The sequence below is a fragment of the Dipodomys ordii genome, unplaced genomic scaffold (genome assembly GCF_000151885.1).
Source record: "Dipodomys ordii isolate 6190 unplaced genomic scaffold, Dord_2.0 Scaffold142, whole genome shotgun sequence".
NCBI classification, from domain to species: Eukaryota; Metazoa; Chordata; class Mammalia; order Rodentia; family Heteromyidae; genus Dipodomys; species Dipodomys ordii.
In genome coordinates, this window is record NW_012267358.1 from 3,024,454 (window position 1) to 3,040,825 (window position 16,372).

A 16,372-nucleotide genomic window follows, 5' to 3' on the forward strand; every position below is an offset into this window, starting at 1 on the left:
CACACACACACACACACACACACACACACACCAGATTACCAAATACATTGTTTCTTTTTTTTTGACGGTCATGGGACCTGAACTCTGGGCCTGGGCACACTGTCCCTCAGCTGTTCAGCTCAAGCTAGTGCTCTACCACTTGAGCCACAGAGCCGCTTCTGGCTTTTTCTGCTTATGTGGTGCTGAGGAATCGAACCCAGGGCCTCATTCATGCAAGGCAAACACTCTACCACTGAGCCACCTTCCCAGCCCCTCTTGTTTCTTTTGTATGTTCTTTCTCCTATGGTATATCACCTGTTGTCACTGTACTTCTGGCTTTTTCTGAGTAGACTTTTCTGCCCGGGCTGGCTTCAAACCACAATCTTCAGAATTCAACCTTCTGAAGTAGCTAAGATTACAGGCAAGAGCCACTGGCGCTCAGCTATAAACACATTTTTAAATGCAGAAAGTCATAAACTATTTTAAAAATTGCCTGTGTTCTTACCTCCCAGAGATTACCACTGTTATTTTGTTTTTTGCCACTTTGTTTTCAATAATGCCAGATTTATAATGAAGAAATTTGGGATCTTCTATGCCCGTCTCGTGAGAAAGCCTCTCAAATAAATATTCGGGAGGATCCTAAGGAAGGCATAAAGGTATGTTTATCTTTCATTTGATATTACAAATGTTGGCAAATACTAAATTTGATATTACTTTTTACTGCCACTATAGTTTTAACTATTAACATATCAGTTTTTCAGGTTTTGTGTTGTCCTGATTCCCTCTGTGAATCTAGAATTCCTAGACAGGAGCTTTGTGATGAAGGGAGTGAGAGAGGGAAGGAAATGGAGGATTCAATTTTACCACCTTTTAATTCTTGAAGGAATATTAATATCAATAACTTTTCACAGAGTTCTGAAGCTAAGCTATCCCGTATTGTATCCACTTGCCACAAGTGACCATTTAAACATATAGTAGTTAAAATTGGGTGAATTTAACAGTCAGTCTCATGTACACAAGCCACATATCAAGGGCTCCATATCTGCATGTGGCTTCTGACTACAACATTGAACTGCTGTTTTGTAACTGTGCAGTTCAGAAAATTCTGTTTGACAACATGATAGCAAACATTGTTCTCAACTATCAGAAGATATAAAAAGGTGAAAAGTAAATACAAGAATATTTAAATGCATGTCACCGTACAAAGGGGATCACTTAATTTAGACCCTCTATCACATGGCATTGATGCACAGTTTAACAACTGAGGAATAAAAGAATCAGGTTAGATGGGAACATACTTTGGAAAAGAAGTATAGAACTCATATCTTAACCATTTCCTTCTCCTCTACAAAGCAAGTTGAAGATTTTAAGTAAGGGTCAAATGCCTATGCTTCTAAATCTTCCTTCTAGATCATTTTAGCCAGGTACCAAAAACAATGTTTTGACAATTTGGATAATAGTTACATGAACCTGGGTAAAATACATGCTATCACCAGAAATAATATTAGTACTGAACTACCTCTCAGTCCTATTCTAAGATTTTTTTCAAATGGCCCAGGAGATGAGATGAGCAAATCAAAGAAGTATATGTTTCTGACATAAATTGGGATGGATAGACAAGTTTGTAAACTTTTTTTTTCAAATAAGATGGATGGAATTTAAGGAAGTAGAGAAAAGAAATAAAAGAATACTCTTCTAGTAGGGAAAAGCTTCATCAGAAAAGCAGTATAAGCTTTGATCAATCTTACGGAGTTGGTTGGGCTGGGACGTAACAGTGGATTTGTTTAGAAGTCATCCCAAAGAGCTTACTTCTATTCCTGGGAACAGTATATAACTAATTCTGAATGAAAGGTTGTCATGGCTACTTTGATCATGTTTTATCTTATGTGTATCTCCAACTGTGTCAGCTCCTGGAGTTTGGGAGAATATTTTTAAATTTCCATGTGTTCTCATTATCTAGCACAGGGTTCAGCAGTTTGGTGACATTTTAGGAAGCAAGATTTTTAGGAAGATTGGATAGAAATGGATTGAAAAGGAGAAAGATTAGGATGAGGAAGAGCAATTGAGGAAATTATTGCCTTATTTTTCAGACATAAAGTAATTAGGAGCCAGGACTCAGCTAGTAGATTTGGAAAGGGAAAGAAAGCAATGGACATGAAAGAAGAATTTCTAGGAGTTGGTGATAGGTGAGAAATTGATAAATGAAAGCAAGTTTGAGAATTTGAGAATAGAGATTTTAATAGTAATGGAGTAGTAGAGGGAATAAGGTAGAAGGAAATTAAGTTTGATTTATATTTTACTGATTTCAAAGTATAAGTAATAGCTAGTTACAGATAAAGGACTAGCCAAGTGCTGGTAGCTCACCCTTATAGCTACTCAGGAAGTGGAGACGTGGAGAATCACAGTTCAAAGTCAGTCTAGGCAGAAAAGATTAAGAGGATCCATTTCAAATTAACCAGTAAAATCCTGGGCAGGAAACTTGAGTCATGTGGTAGAACACACGTGATGAGCAAGAAAGCCTAGCAAGAGCGTAAGGGCCCAAGTTGAAGCCTTGGTGCTGGCACAGGAAAACAGAAAGGAAGGCCTAGAAATTAGGACCACAGGTGTAGATTGGGGAACTGTGGAGTAATAAAGTCAGAGCATATTGGGGCTAAAAGGGCTCTCCTAGTCCTAGCCCCACTCCTACCAAAATTCCAAGAGATTGTAACTTTTATAGGTTCTCTTAAGGACAGTACCAAGCCTGAGATCCTTTTTCCTGACTTCCTAAGTCACTGAAAACTGTGCCAGAGTATTTTCTTTAGTAAAAGTGAGGTATAGAATGGATGCAAGGTAATGAAAAGATCACGGAGTCCTGTTGAAGAGAAATAGCATAAAAGTTTGTATTAAGGTGGGCGCCAGTAGCTACTCAGGAGGCTGAGATCAGAGGATCTCGGTTCAAAGCCAGCCGGGACAGGAAAGTCTGTGAGACTCTTATCTCCAATAAATCACTAGAAAACCCGGAAGTGGAGCTGTGGCTCAAGTGGTAGAGCTCTTGTCTTCAGCTGAAGAGTGCAGGGACAGCACCCAAGCCCAGAGTTCAAGCCCCGCTACCCACCAAAAAAAAAAAAAAGTTTGTGTTACACTTTTCTCCTTTGGGCCAAAATTTAGTTTCTTTTGGGGCTCCTTAGAAGGAATCTAGTTTTTTCTTCTGTAGCTCCAGTGTTGGATAGAACCCTTGTCTCTGAAGTTCCTATGGATGATTAACTTTGAATGTTAACATCTCAAAATTGTTGGTTTAAGACTCATCATTTTCATGCTTATTTATTGAGGCTCTGCTGGAATATCAAAAAGTTTTTAAACTATCAATCCCTCTTTTTCTGATCAAGCATTTGAAGTATGAATCATAAAGGAATTTATTCTTTCTTTCTCGGAATTAGATTGTGGGACTCACTGAGAAGATTGTTGTAGTTGCCTCAGATACTGTTTTTTGTTTGGAGCAAGGCAACAACTCTAGAACTGTGGCCTCCACCGCTATGAACTCCCAGTCATCGAGATCTCATGCCATCTTTACAATCTCCATAGAGCAAAGAAAGAAAAATGACAAGTAAGTTATACTTTAAGGGAATCATGATTTTTTTTTGTTCTAGGAAGGTTGAATACTAGCCTACCTCTTAATTGATTAGACAAATCATTAGACATTAGTATTATGAGCATTAGTGGCCATGGGAACTATTTCTGCTGACATGCAAGAAAATGGGAGCTCATAGATCAGCTTTGATACACAACTACTCAAGCACGTACAATATTCTCACTTGTGTCTTCCTGCCATTATTATAGGAATAGCAGCTTTCACTCCAAGTTGCATCTTGTAGACCTTGCTGGATCAGAAAGACAGAAGAAAACCAAGGCTGAAGGGGATCGTCTAAAAGAGGGTGAGAATAATTAAGATCATAGATAAAATCTTATATGTCCTTGTTTTGATTATTGTTTTGAATGATCTATTTCAGGTCACATTCTAATAGCTATGATTCAAGTTTGAGGCTGATTTTAGAAATAGTGAAAACTATTTTTTTCCCTTGCACTCATTCTCTAATTCAGGTATAAGATTTGGATCTGGCCTTTGTTTTGATTTCATCTAGTTCAGGCAAGTTTCAGTTTTAGTTTTACCCCTCCCTCAAGTACTTATAATTAAAATAAATATTATGATAGTATTCCAAATATTCACAATCCCTTGCAGATGTTGCATATATAAACTTTATAGCATGATTGCCATATCTGCATTAAAGGTGTTGGATCTAAATAATGAAGGGAGCTCTTTTTTTTTTTTTTTTAAGGAAGCTCTTAAGGCTAGAAAATCCTTATGGTATATGTTACTAGAAATCTTTATGTGTAGTATGATAGTGACTTGGTGATCCGCATTCTTTGGGAATGGTCTTTTAAGAGATTATTAATTTCTTTACCAAAAATTAACATATACTTTCTGTTACTCAGTTTTGTTCATAAGGCTCTCATAAAAAATGTCAAATACCTTGCTAAGTCCAGATATATTATGTCTACCATTTTTCTAATAGCTACCAGCTTAGTAACAATACAAAAAGAAACAGGGATTAACCTAGAATGACTTTTTCTTATTTAACTCAAGATGCCTCTAGTAGTCATGCTTCCATTTGTAAGTCCTTGCAAGCTGTCCTTGTAAAAATCCATTTTTCTTCACTGGTCTGTAATTCACCTTTTTTTGAAAAATGAAATTACATCTGCCCAGTCTTCTGGAACATCTTTCTCTGATTCTTCAAAGATCTTTGACATAACTTTAGTGGCCTCATTTGAAATTACTCTTAGTTCCCTTGGCTATTATTCATCTGGTCCAAGACACTTGAAATTTTATTGAAGTAGTTGTGTTCTCATTACCTCATTTTGGGCTTCTGTTTCTTCTTGGGAACTGAAAAGGCAGAAGAAAAAATAGTGATTGAGGAAACTTAACCTCTTTATCGTTATTTTACTGCTGGCACTGGACCTACTTCAACCTTTTGTTTGAATATATTTTAATGTACTTTTTCATTTTACAAAATAATGAATTTCATTGTGATGTTTTAGCACATTTATACCATATATTTCTATTATATTTACCCACTATCACCCTCTCTGGAATACTCAAAAGTATCCCTTTTGCACTATTTTTGTACTTTGGAATTTAGCTTTGTAATTTTTAAAGTTTTTTTTTTTTTTTGTCGGTTGTGGGGCTTGAGCTCTGGGCCTGGGCACTGTCCTTGCACTCTTCAGCTCAAGGCTAGCGCTCTACCTCTTGAGCCACAGCACCACTTCCAGTTTTCTAGTGGTTTTTATTGGAAATAAGAGTCTCACGGACTTTCCTGCCCTGGCTGGCTTTGAACCGCGATCCTCAGATCTCAGCCTCCAGAGTAGGTAGGATTACAGGTGTGAGCCACTGGCGCCTGGCTTTAAGTTCTTATACTTTTAAAATCTCCCTTTAGGTGTACAGTTTCAAGTTGTTTTATTAAGACATAATTCATATATCAAAGATTAACCCATTTAAGCTGTGGATGTATGTTCAGTTGTGCAGGTATTACTGTAGTCTACTTTTAGAACATTTTATCATTCTAATAAGCCTCGTACCCATTGACACTCATTCCCCATTCATGCCTAGCCCTAAATACATTTCACATAAGTATGATCTCATAATATGTCATCTTTTGTGACTGACTTCTTTCATTTAGTATAAGGTTTGTAGGGCTCATTCATGTCGTGGCATGGAATTAATACTTCATTCCTTTTTATTGCTAATTCAGTTATATGGCTAATACCACATTTGTTTGTCTTTTCATTAATGGTATCTAGTTTTGCTTGTTATAAACAATATCTGAATATCCATGTATAAGTTTCTGTGTGCAGAAATTTTTTAATTCCTTTTTTGAAAATTTTGTTGTCAAGGTGATGTACATAGGGGTTACAATTACATAAATAAGGTAGTGAGTACGTTTCTTGTCAAATTTATTACCCCCTCCCTCATTTTCCTCCCATTTCCCCTCCCCCTCGCCCTCCACCCCTGTGTTAATTCTTATGAGTCTGTACCTAGATGTATAATTGCTGGGTATTATAGTAGATTTGTACTATTTATTGTAAAGGTGATGTACACGGTATTAGATTAACATAAATAAGGTAATGAGTACATTTCTTGTCAAACATTGTTACTCCCTCTGGTTTTCTCCCACTTTCCTTCCCCCCGACTCCTTCCCCCAAGTTATAAAGTTTATTTCCAACATAATGTCTTGTGAGTATCGCTGTTGCATTGGTTCACCCTTGTCCTTTGTCTCACCATTTTGCTATTCTTCTCTTCCCCAAATGAGATAAACGTATACACAAGACACGGGGTACCAAAAGCAAAAACAGTGACAACAGGAGATAAACCAAAGGGGGAAAAATGAAAGAAGAAACAAATAACTTCACAAAGTACATTAAAGAACAAAACAAAAAACCCTCTTGTTTCCATGTCTTGGAGTGCATTTTGATTAGCATCATTTTATATGGTCTATGTACATAGCTATTGAGCTATTGGGATCCTACGCTAGGACTATCCTAGACATATACTAAATTAAAATATGATTAACATGAATTAAATTCACCCCTTTTAACATATACAAGACAGTGATTTTCAGTGTATTCACAAGTTTTATAACTATCACCACAGTAAATTTTAGGATATTTTTACATGTCCCCCACAAAGAAACTTATAACGATTAGCAGTTGCTCCCCTTTTTCTGACCAATGTCTTTCCCCCTACTCCTAAGCAGTTAAGAATTCTGTCTCAGTAGATTTACCTCTTCTATCATTTCATGTAAAAGGAAATTATGCAACATGTGGTCTTTTGTTACTGCTTTTACATAGTATAATGTTTCCAAAAAACATCCATATTATACCATCTATCCATAATTTCTTCTTTTTTATTGCCAAACAGTATTCCATTGTATAGAAATACTGAATTTATGGATGTCTAGTTGTTTCCTGTTTTAGTTATTATAAGTAATGCTGCTCTGAATAATTTTGCACAAGGTTTTTATGAATGTATGTTTAGATTTCTTTCTTTTTAGGTTTCTTTTCTAGGTATATATCTAAGAGTGAAGTTGCTGAGTCATATGGTAACTGCATGTTTTAACTTGTTAAAGAACTTCCACACTTTTCCAAGGCAACTGGACCATTTTATGTTTTAATTAGCAATATGCAATAGTTCTAACTTCTCCATATTTTTGTTTGTGTCTTTCTGTTCTAGGGCTTAAACCCCTGGCCTTGAGCTATCTCATTTTTTTCCTCACAGCTGGAGATCAGCTACTTGAATCACACTTTGACTTCTACCTTTCTTTTTTCTTTTTCTTTCTTTTTTTTTGGTGCTGTTTCTGAGGCCTCTCAAGACTAGTGCTCTACCACTTGAGCCACAGTGCCACTTCCCACTTTTTCTGAGTAGTTTATTGGAGATAAAAAGTCTCATGGACTTTCCTGCCAGGGCTTGCTTGGAACCACAATCCTCACATCTTAGCCTTCTGAATAGCTAGAATTACAGGTGTGAGCCACCAGCACCTGGCTATTCCCAGCTTTTTGTTGGTTAATTAGAAATAAGTTTCTCCAGCCTGGGCTGGCTCCAGACCTCAATCCTCAGATCTTAGCCCTCTGAATAGCTAGGATTATAGACTTGAGCCACTAGCACCTGTCTGTCTTCTTCTTTTTTTTTTTTTTGGTCGGTTGTGGGGCTTGAACTCTGGGCTTGGGTGCTGTCCCTCAGCTCTTCAGCTCAAGGCGAGTGCTCTACTGCTTGAGCCACAGTGCCACTTCTGGTTTTCTAGTGGTTTATTGGAGATAAGAGTCTCATGGACTTTCCTTGTCCGGGCTGCTATGAACTGTGGTCCTCAGATCTCAGCCTCCTGAGTAGTTAGGATTACAGGCATGAGCCACCGGCGCCCTCTTTGTCTTTTTAATCATAGCATTCACAGTGGATGTGAAGTGGTATCTCATTGTGGTTTTTATTTATATTTCACCAATAACTAATGATTATTGTCTCGTTTATTAGCAATTTGTCTATCATTTGAAAAAAACATTTATATCACATGTAGATCTTTAATCAAATCTCAACTTTTGCATAAGATATGAAATAGTTATCTAGCCTTCTATCTTCTATATGTGGATATCTAGTTATTCTAGTATTACTTGTTGAAAAAAAAGAAACCTGTTCTTGTATATCTTGTTGTACAAGATACTATGTTGAAAACGAACTTTACAACATTGGGCGGGTGTTGGGGAGTTGGGGAGGAAAGGGATGGTAGGGGAAAAACAAAGGAGGGGGTAACTGCTCCATAAGAAATGGACTCATTACTTTGCTCATGTAACTGTAACCCCTCTGTACAGTATCTTCACTATACAAACAACAAAACAAAACAAAAAACCTGTTCTTTCTCTATTCAGTTTTCTTGGTCTCCTTGTCAAGAAGCATTTATAGTATTCCATTGATTTTCATTTACCCTTACACTGCTATTGCACTTTCTCAATCACTTTCGTTGTGCAGTAGATTTTGAAGTTGAGAAGGTTGCTCTTTCTCAAGATTATTCTGGCTATTCTGGGTCCATTGCATTTCCATATGAATTTTAGGGTCCACTTGTCAATTTCTGCAAAAGCCAGCAGAAAAAAACAGCATAAATTTTCAGAGAGAGATTACACTGAGTCTTGAAATTTGGAAATATTGCCATCTTGACAATGTTGTCTTTTAATGTACAAACATTGAATTATTGTGTTAAATATTTTGCAATAATGTTTTTCAGATTTTAGTGTTGTTTTTTACACTGAATTTAACTATTCTTTTCAGTACTATTATAAAATTGTTTTTTAATTTCGTTTTCAGTTTATTGAGTTTTGTGTATTGATCATGTATCTGATCTTTGCAAAATTCTAATAATTTTTAATAGATTTTTAAGATGTCTATATTCAACTAGATCATGTCATTTGTGAATAGAGCTGGTTTCATTTTTTTCAGATTGGTTGCTTTCATGCTTTTTTCCCCCTAATTATCCTAATTAGAACTTTCAGTACAGCATGGAATAGAAATAATAAGTGAATATTGTGGTTTTAACTACTTAAAAAGCTGAGATCTGAAAAATGTGGTTTGGAGCCACTTAGGGTAGATAAATCTGTGAGAATCATATTTCTAAATAATAAGCAAAAAACCAGAAGTGGAGGTGTGACTTGGGTGGTAAAGCACCAGTCATGAGTGATGAAGCCAAACAAGAACACAAGGCCCTGATATTAAATCCCAGTAGTAGTAAAAAAAAGAGTGAATATTGTTGTTTATATCGTTTCCTTATGCCTAATTTTTAAGGAAAAAAATCCAGTCTTTTACTATTAAGTTTGATGTTAGCTAAAAATTTTTCCTAGAAGTCCCTACTTAGGTTAAAGGTGATTCTCTTCTACATGTAGTTTGAATGTTTTCATCATGAATGGGTATTTATCAAATATTTTTTCATCATTTATGGGCATGATCATGTTACTTTTATTCCTTAGTCCAGATTATAAATAGCCAAATAGCCTTTGGCAGAATAAAAAATATTCCTCATCCCCAAACTGATATGGTGTATTGCATTCATTGGTTTTTGGATGTTTAATCAGCCTTTCATTCTTAGGACAATCTACTTCAATTTCACTTGTTTGTGGTTGTCTAGTGACTTGCTTAGATCAATTTTATATTTCGTGTAGCTGACATCACAAAGGTGTCTGCTAACTAGTTTAATGGCTACCTAACAATTAGTTACAGAATTCTTTAAATTCCTGAGCCTATATAAATCTTCCACCATTTGCCTAGGAGTTTGTGTGGTGAGGTATGCGGGGGGGTACCTTCAACTATCCAGCAGTTTACACATTGGCAATTCATTCCCTGCTTGATCTTAATTTAATTTAGCCAGAATGCAACACTTAGGGTTTTTTTTAGGTCTTTCTTGACCATGTATATAGCCCTGCACATGCATATGGCTTTCTAGAGCTATAGACTTATGATCAGAACTTGGGTTTATTCCCTAGATCTTCCTTACAATCTTTGGCTACATTTTGCTTCACCATGGTTAAATTTAGTGTCTTATCTTTGGATTTTTCTATACATATGTACACACATTGGTAATGTCAGTCAGTATGTCAGGCCCTGAAGGAGCCATCCCCCTACTCCCACCACTCTCAGAGCCTAGACCCACCCTGCATCATCACTTTTATGGCTATCCCCACCACCAGCTTGGCTCAAGAACAGCTTGGTGAATTAGAGGGGTTCAGAATATCTTCATCCTACCATCTCTCCAAATCTCTACGTATTTTAAAAATAGTATGACAAGGCACCAGTGGCTTATGCTTGTAATTTTAGTTATTAAGGAGGCTGAGGTCTCAGAATCACATTCCAAGCCAGCCCAGTTAACCACCAAAACCCAGAAATAGAAGTGAGGCCCAAGTGGTAGAATGCCAATCAACCTTGAGTAAAACAAGCCCCAGTACCAGCACAAAAAAAATTTGCAAGAAGGCATAACATGAGACTACTCATCACTTTAAATTTTTAAAATTGTTATTATAAAGGTGATATACAGAGAGGGTTACAGTTATATAAGTCAGGTAAAGGGTACATCTTTAAATTTTACTTTATTGTTAGTATAAAGGTGATGTATAGAGGGATTATGGTTACATAAAACAGTAATAAGTACATTTCCTAACATTAGCAGTATCATCCTTTCCCTCACTCTCTCCCAATCCCTCCCTCCTGCCTCCACCTGCAAATCGTATAGTTCACTTTCAACACTGTGAGCACCACTGCTAAACTTGGTCACAATTTTTCCCTCGTTTGGTGCCACCCCTCCCAAAGACAGACAAATAAATCATATAGAAAGAAAAGAAACCAGAAACAAGAAAAATTTTTCTTGTTTCCATACTCTGGAGTTCACTTTGATACACATATATTTTATATGATCAGAGGCAAATAGGACTTTGTGTTTCTCCCCTAGAGTATCCTTATGGTCTCAATGTGTATGAGTATATAGAGTCCTGTATAATTTATAATACCACAGTATAGATCCAACTTCCAAATATGGAACATGTTGTTTGTCTCTCTGAACTTAACTCACTTAACAGGATTTGTTCTAGGTCCATCCATTTCCCTGCAAATGATATAATATTCTTTCTAATGGTTGTGTAAAATTCCATTGTGTATAGGTACCAAATCTTTTGGATCCATTCCTCTGTTCTAGGGCATCTGTCCTGTTTTCATATTTTAGCTATTGTGAATAGTGTGGTAATGAACGTACCAGTGTCTTTAGGTTATTCTGGCTTGTGATGTTCGGAGTAGATGCCCAGAAATGGTATGGGTCCTTGGGAAGATGTAGGTTTAGTTTTTTGAGGAGTCTTTAGAATGTTATCCAAAGTGGTTATATTATGTCTTACATTTCCATCAACAGTGCAATAAAGTTCCTTTTTCCTTACATCCCTGCCAACATTTGTTGTTCAAATTGACAATGTTGACCATGCTAACTGGGGTGAGATGGTATCTCAGAGTTGATTTGATTTGCATTTCTTTAATGGCCAGGGATGATGTGCATATCTTTGCCATTCTAACCTCTTCTGAGAAGTCTCTCCTTAGCTCCTTTGCCCATTTAGTAATTGGTTTATTAGCTTTGGTAAGGGTTAGTTTCTTGAGCTCCTTGTACATTTTGGATATTAGACCTCTGTCTGATGTATTACTGGTAAAGATTTTCTCCCAGTCTGTTAGCTATCTTTCTAGTTTAGTTACTATATCCTTAGCTGAGCAGAACTTTTATTTTTTGGTCGTTCAAGGTCTTGAACTCTGGGCCTGTGTGCTGTCCCTGAGCTCTTCAGCTCAAGGCGAGCACTTTACCATTTGAGCCACAGCACCACTTCCGGTTTTCTAGTGGTTTATTGGAGATAAGAGTTTCATGGACTTTCCTGCCCAGGCTTTGAACCGAAATCCTCAGATCTCAGCCTTCTGAGTCGCTAGGATTACAGGTATGAGCCACCTGCGCCAGGCTCAACACTAATTAATTTTTTAAGAGACTCTATTTTCCAATGTATATCTTTGGGTTCCTTATCAAATATCAGATCTTTGGATTTATTTTTGTGCCAATATCGGGCTTTTTTCCACTAATTGTGAAGTTGGATATATGTTTATATTTATAGATCATTTATAGTCCTGATTAAATTATCTATTCAAGATATTTCTCAATGTGGGTGCTGAACATTTCTTTTTAAATTTTTCTATTTTTATGTATCTGAAAAACATAATTATGCCACTGTTAATTAGATTCTAAGTATAGTACACATAGGAAACAGAAAAATGTCCATATCATAGCAGTAGAGTTTAATGAATGTTCACAAAGTAAAATACACTCATGTAACTTGTATCTAGATGAAATATTACCAGAAGTAGCATCCATGCCCTTTTCTAGGTAACAAATGGTAATTATTGTCCAGACTTAGCAAATATATAGATGGTCCATGCTCCTCCACTCAGTTCAAAACCAATAACTTACTTATAGATATCTTTATAGATCACATTTGATGATTACCATGGTCCATTAGTATGATAGGTATAAGCCCTTGTTTATGGATAAAGGAAAGTTTCACACATATTGATACGTGGCAGAAGCAGAACTTGAACTAAGATCTTTGGTCTCCTAATTACATGCCCAACTCCATCCTCTCTCAGTGATTGCTTCTATAAGGCTTTCATCCATTTTCCTAAGAATTCATTCCTTTTTTTTCTGACCAAGCTGTCTATATCTATATTGTAAGATTACTTTATTTTTTTATCCTAATTTATCCACCCTTTCTACTTTAGTTTTGTTTTTGTTTTTGTTTTACTTACACAGGATCATTTCTCAGCTGTGGCACTGTTGACATTTTGGGTTAAATAATCAAGGTAGGGAACGATTCTGTACATTGCAGAATGTTTAGCAGCATCCTGAACCTCTGCCCACTAGATGCCAGTAGCACACATACTGCTCTCTTACCCTACTGATTTGTGATGATCAACTGTCTCCAGATATTACCAAATATCACCTAGGGAGTCAAATTGCCCATAGTTTAGAAGCACTACCCATGGAGCTACTTCACTTTACTCCTACCTAGTTTTTCTCCCTTTTAATAAATACACCTTTCTATACCAGTTGTGAAACCCATTGTAGTGTGCCTCCATGGTACCTTTGAAGTTATATTTCCTTCTACTGTAAAAAAATTTATTTCTCCTTTATTATTTTGTTGCCATAGTGAACAAACACCCAACAATATTGTTGACTCACTTCTTGCTTGATCTCTTTTCACTCTCAAAAATTTCCAAAAGAATTTCAGTATATAATTTTATCTGGGTATCTTTCTCTATAACCATCCTTAATTAAAACATCTAAGTACTATTTTTTATCCTTGTTAAAAACATATCATTTTAATGTCATAAAATCAAATCCTATTTTGTGGTGATTTCCCTACAGGGAAACACTCAATGTCCCTAGCCCCTTTGTATTTCAAATTCCAACTCTCACTTGAAGGGAATTAAAAAAAAAGTAACATTGTTTACTTCATCCTTAAGTCCAGATTTTTTCTGGTATTTTGGTTTTATTTCTATGTAAAACTGTAGCTAGTTTTGCTTAGAAGCTTTGATAAACAATCTTTATCATTGATGTAGATGGATATGAGCCAGTTAGATGGTACAGTGTTCTGTTTGGCTGAAAGGAAAGGATTGATAGGGAGATTAGTACAGGTGTTCACAAGCAGATTTGATAAATCTTAGCAAACTCTCTCCTGGAAGGATAAATATCTCTGTAAAATGGATTGTCTCGATGACTGCTTAAAAGATTTGCTTGTCTTTTATATTGGGGAGATTTAAGCATGTGTATAGACTAAAAAGAAGGAATTAGTGGAGAAAAATGAAATTCAAGATCACCAGTGCCCTGCTAGGCTATAATCCTAGCTACTCAGGAGGTTGAGATCTGAAAATTGTAGTTTGAAGCCATCTTGGGCAGAAAAGTCTTTAAGGGTCTTTTTAATTTTTTTTTTATTTTTTTTGGGGGGGTCCAGTTGTGGGGCCTGAACTCTGGGCCTGGGCGCTGTCCCTCAGCTCTTCAGCTCAAGGGTAGCACTCTACCACTTGAGCCACAGCACCACTTCCGGCTTTTTTCTTTTTGCTTATGTGATACTGAGGAATCGAACCCAGGGCCTCATGCATGCAAGGCAAGCGCTCTACCACTGAGCCACCTTCCCAGCCCTTTAAGGGTCTTTTTAATCTTTAAAAAGGAGTTACCATTCAATATGTCGGTTTATAAGTACAGTGCATCTGTTAGTCTTTATCTCCTATTAGCCATCCCCTAAAAATAAAAAACGGAAGTAGGGTACCAGCCTTGAGCAAAAAAACTAATGGAAACTGCAGTACCGCTAAGAAAGAAAAAGAGACAAAGAATGAAGAGAAAAAGAGAGGGAGGAGGAAGAGGGGGAGGGGAAAAGAAAAGAAATCCTAGTCCCAGAGAAAATGAAGAAGATAGAAATATCAGCAAAGATAAAAGGAAGAACTTTGAGAATAAAGGCAGCTATTCCATCTGAAACAAGAACAAGGAAAAGGGAATAAGTAGCATCAAAGAGAGGAATGTGAGAATGGCAAAGGGAGGTTAGGAAGCACTATATACAACTTCAATCTCCATAGAGTAATTGATGAAATAGAGAGTGAAGAAAGATTTGTATTCTTGAAAATAGTGTTCAGAATCACTGCCATCATGAGTTAAATAAGATTAGTCAAGCAAGAATAAGGAAGTGAAGATGGTTAATTTACTGAATTTAGCTAAGGTCTGTAGTATGTTTGTAATGGATCCAATCCATTTAGTTATGTCATTCATTCCTTTAGCACTGCAGGCAACAGATACACAAACATGCCTCAGTGTACACACAGTTGGATTAACCTGTGTTGGGTGGAGCTAGGTATAACTCAGTGGTATTTTATTTGCCTAGCATGTGTGAATGGAAATGGCAGATCATGTGTTCTATGAGTACTTTGGGAAGCAAAACTGAAATAATTGGCCATAATAATTGGCTATAGGATTCAAAATAAATAGTTGAAGGCCCAAAAGATGCAGGGCTAATGAGAGTGTTAGAAAGTGTCAGTAAATTGGTACTCACCATAAGGGTGAGGAACAGAATCCATGAAAAGATGGGAGGGAGTTAGAGGGAAACTTGGAATTTGAGATCTTCCTGGTCATGTTTTCACAATTGATGGAATACCTGAGAAAGTAAACTTAAAGAAAGAAGGAAAGATTAAGCTGGTGGCTCAGACCTGTAATCCTAGCCACTCAGGAGGCTGAGATATAAGGATCTTCTAAAGCCAGCTTGGGCAGAAAAGTCTGTGAGACTGTTATATCTAATTAACTATGAGGAAACCAGAAGTAGAGCTGTGACTATAGGTGATAGAGCACTAACCTTGAACAAAAATCTCAGGGACAACACTTAGGACCTGAGTTCAAGCCCCATGACTGACAAAAAAAGAAGGAAAGATTAGTTTGGGCTCATAATTGCAGTCCCTTTCGTTACTTGTCTCCTTTTCTGTGGGCAAAACATGACAAAAAGTGTTGAAAGAGGGAACCTACCTAAAAGTAGAGAAGTAACAAAAGGGGCAAGGATAAGATACATCCTTGAAGTCCCATCTTCAATGACTACTTTCTCCATCTAGACCCACCTCCTTAACTCATCAATGGATTAACCCATCAATGAGGTTAGTAATGGCAAGAACTCAACATCTCTCAATACCAGCACCATCTGAAGATCAAGCCTTAAATACACAAGCCTTTGAGAACATTTTATTTCTTTTAATTTTTTTCAAACAAAAAGTTTTAATATATTCACAGAATGACAAATAATGATTTATAAAATTTCCTTCTCTTCATGCATTTATTTGGAAACATTTAATATCCAAACCACAATAGGATCTTGAAAGTATGTGCTTTCATGTTATAAGGCTTTCATGTTATAACTGAATAAGTAAAAAGCAGAGTAGAGCTAACAATAATGATGCCATTTGTCTGGTCCACTGGTTTTTAAGAAAATACTTTCGGGCGGATAAGTTGTTAACAGTAAAAATTTATTTCTTGGAAGTGGTGGCACTGATCAAGATACATTGTACTCATATCCTGACTTAGGGAATTGTAACCTCTTTGTACAAGTACTTAATAACATAAAAAATTATTTCTCACAGCTCTTAAACTGGAGAAGTGCAAGATTGTGACACCAGCAAAATTGGTGTCTAGTGAAGGTGTCTTCTCACTGCATTCTCATGGCAGAAAAATATAGAAGGGGAAGAAAGATGAGCACTGTGTCTTCACATGACAACAGGGACAGAAGAACA

At 36.6% G+C, this 16,372-nt stretch overlaps 1 protein-coding gene across 6 annotated transcripts in view; it reads left to right on the plus strand.

Annotated features, from left to right (window-relative positions):
• Kif4a (kinesin family member 4A) overlaps nucleotides 1-16,372 on the plus strand; it is a 96,727-nt gene that overhangs the window by 6,660 nt on the left and 73,695 nt on the right. For all 6 annotated transcript variants that reach the window (XM_013031673.1, XM_013031675.1, XM_013031676.1 and 3 more), the window contains exons 5-7: nucleotides 543-635; nucleotides 3,396-3,562; nucleotides 3,796-3,890. In XM_013031673.1, coding sequence (XP_012887127.1) covers nucleotides 543-635; nucleotides 3,396-3,562; nucleotides 3,796-3,890 — 355 coding nt within the window. The remainder of the gene's footprint in view (nucleotides 1-542; nucleotides 636-3,395; nucleotides 3,563-3,795; nucleotides 3,891-16,372) is intronic.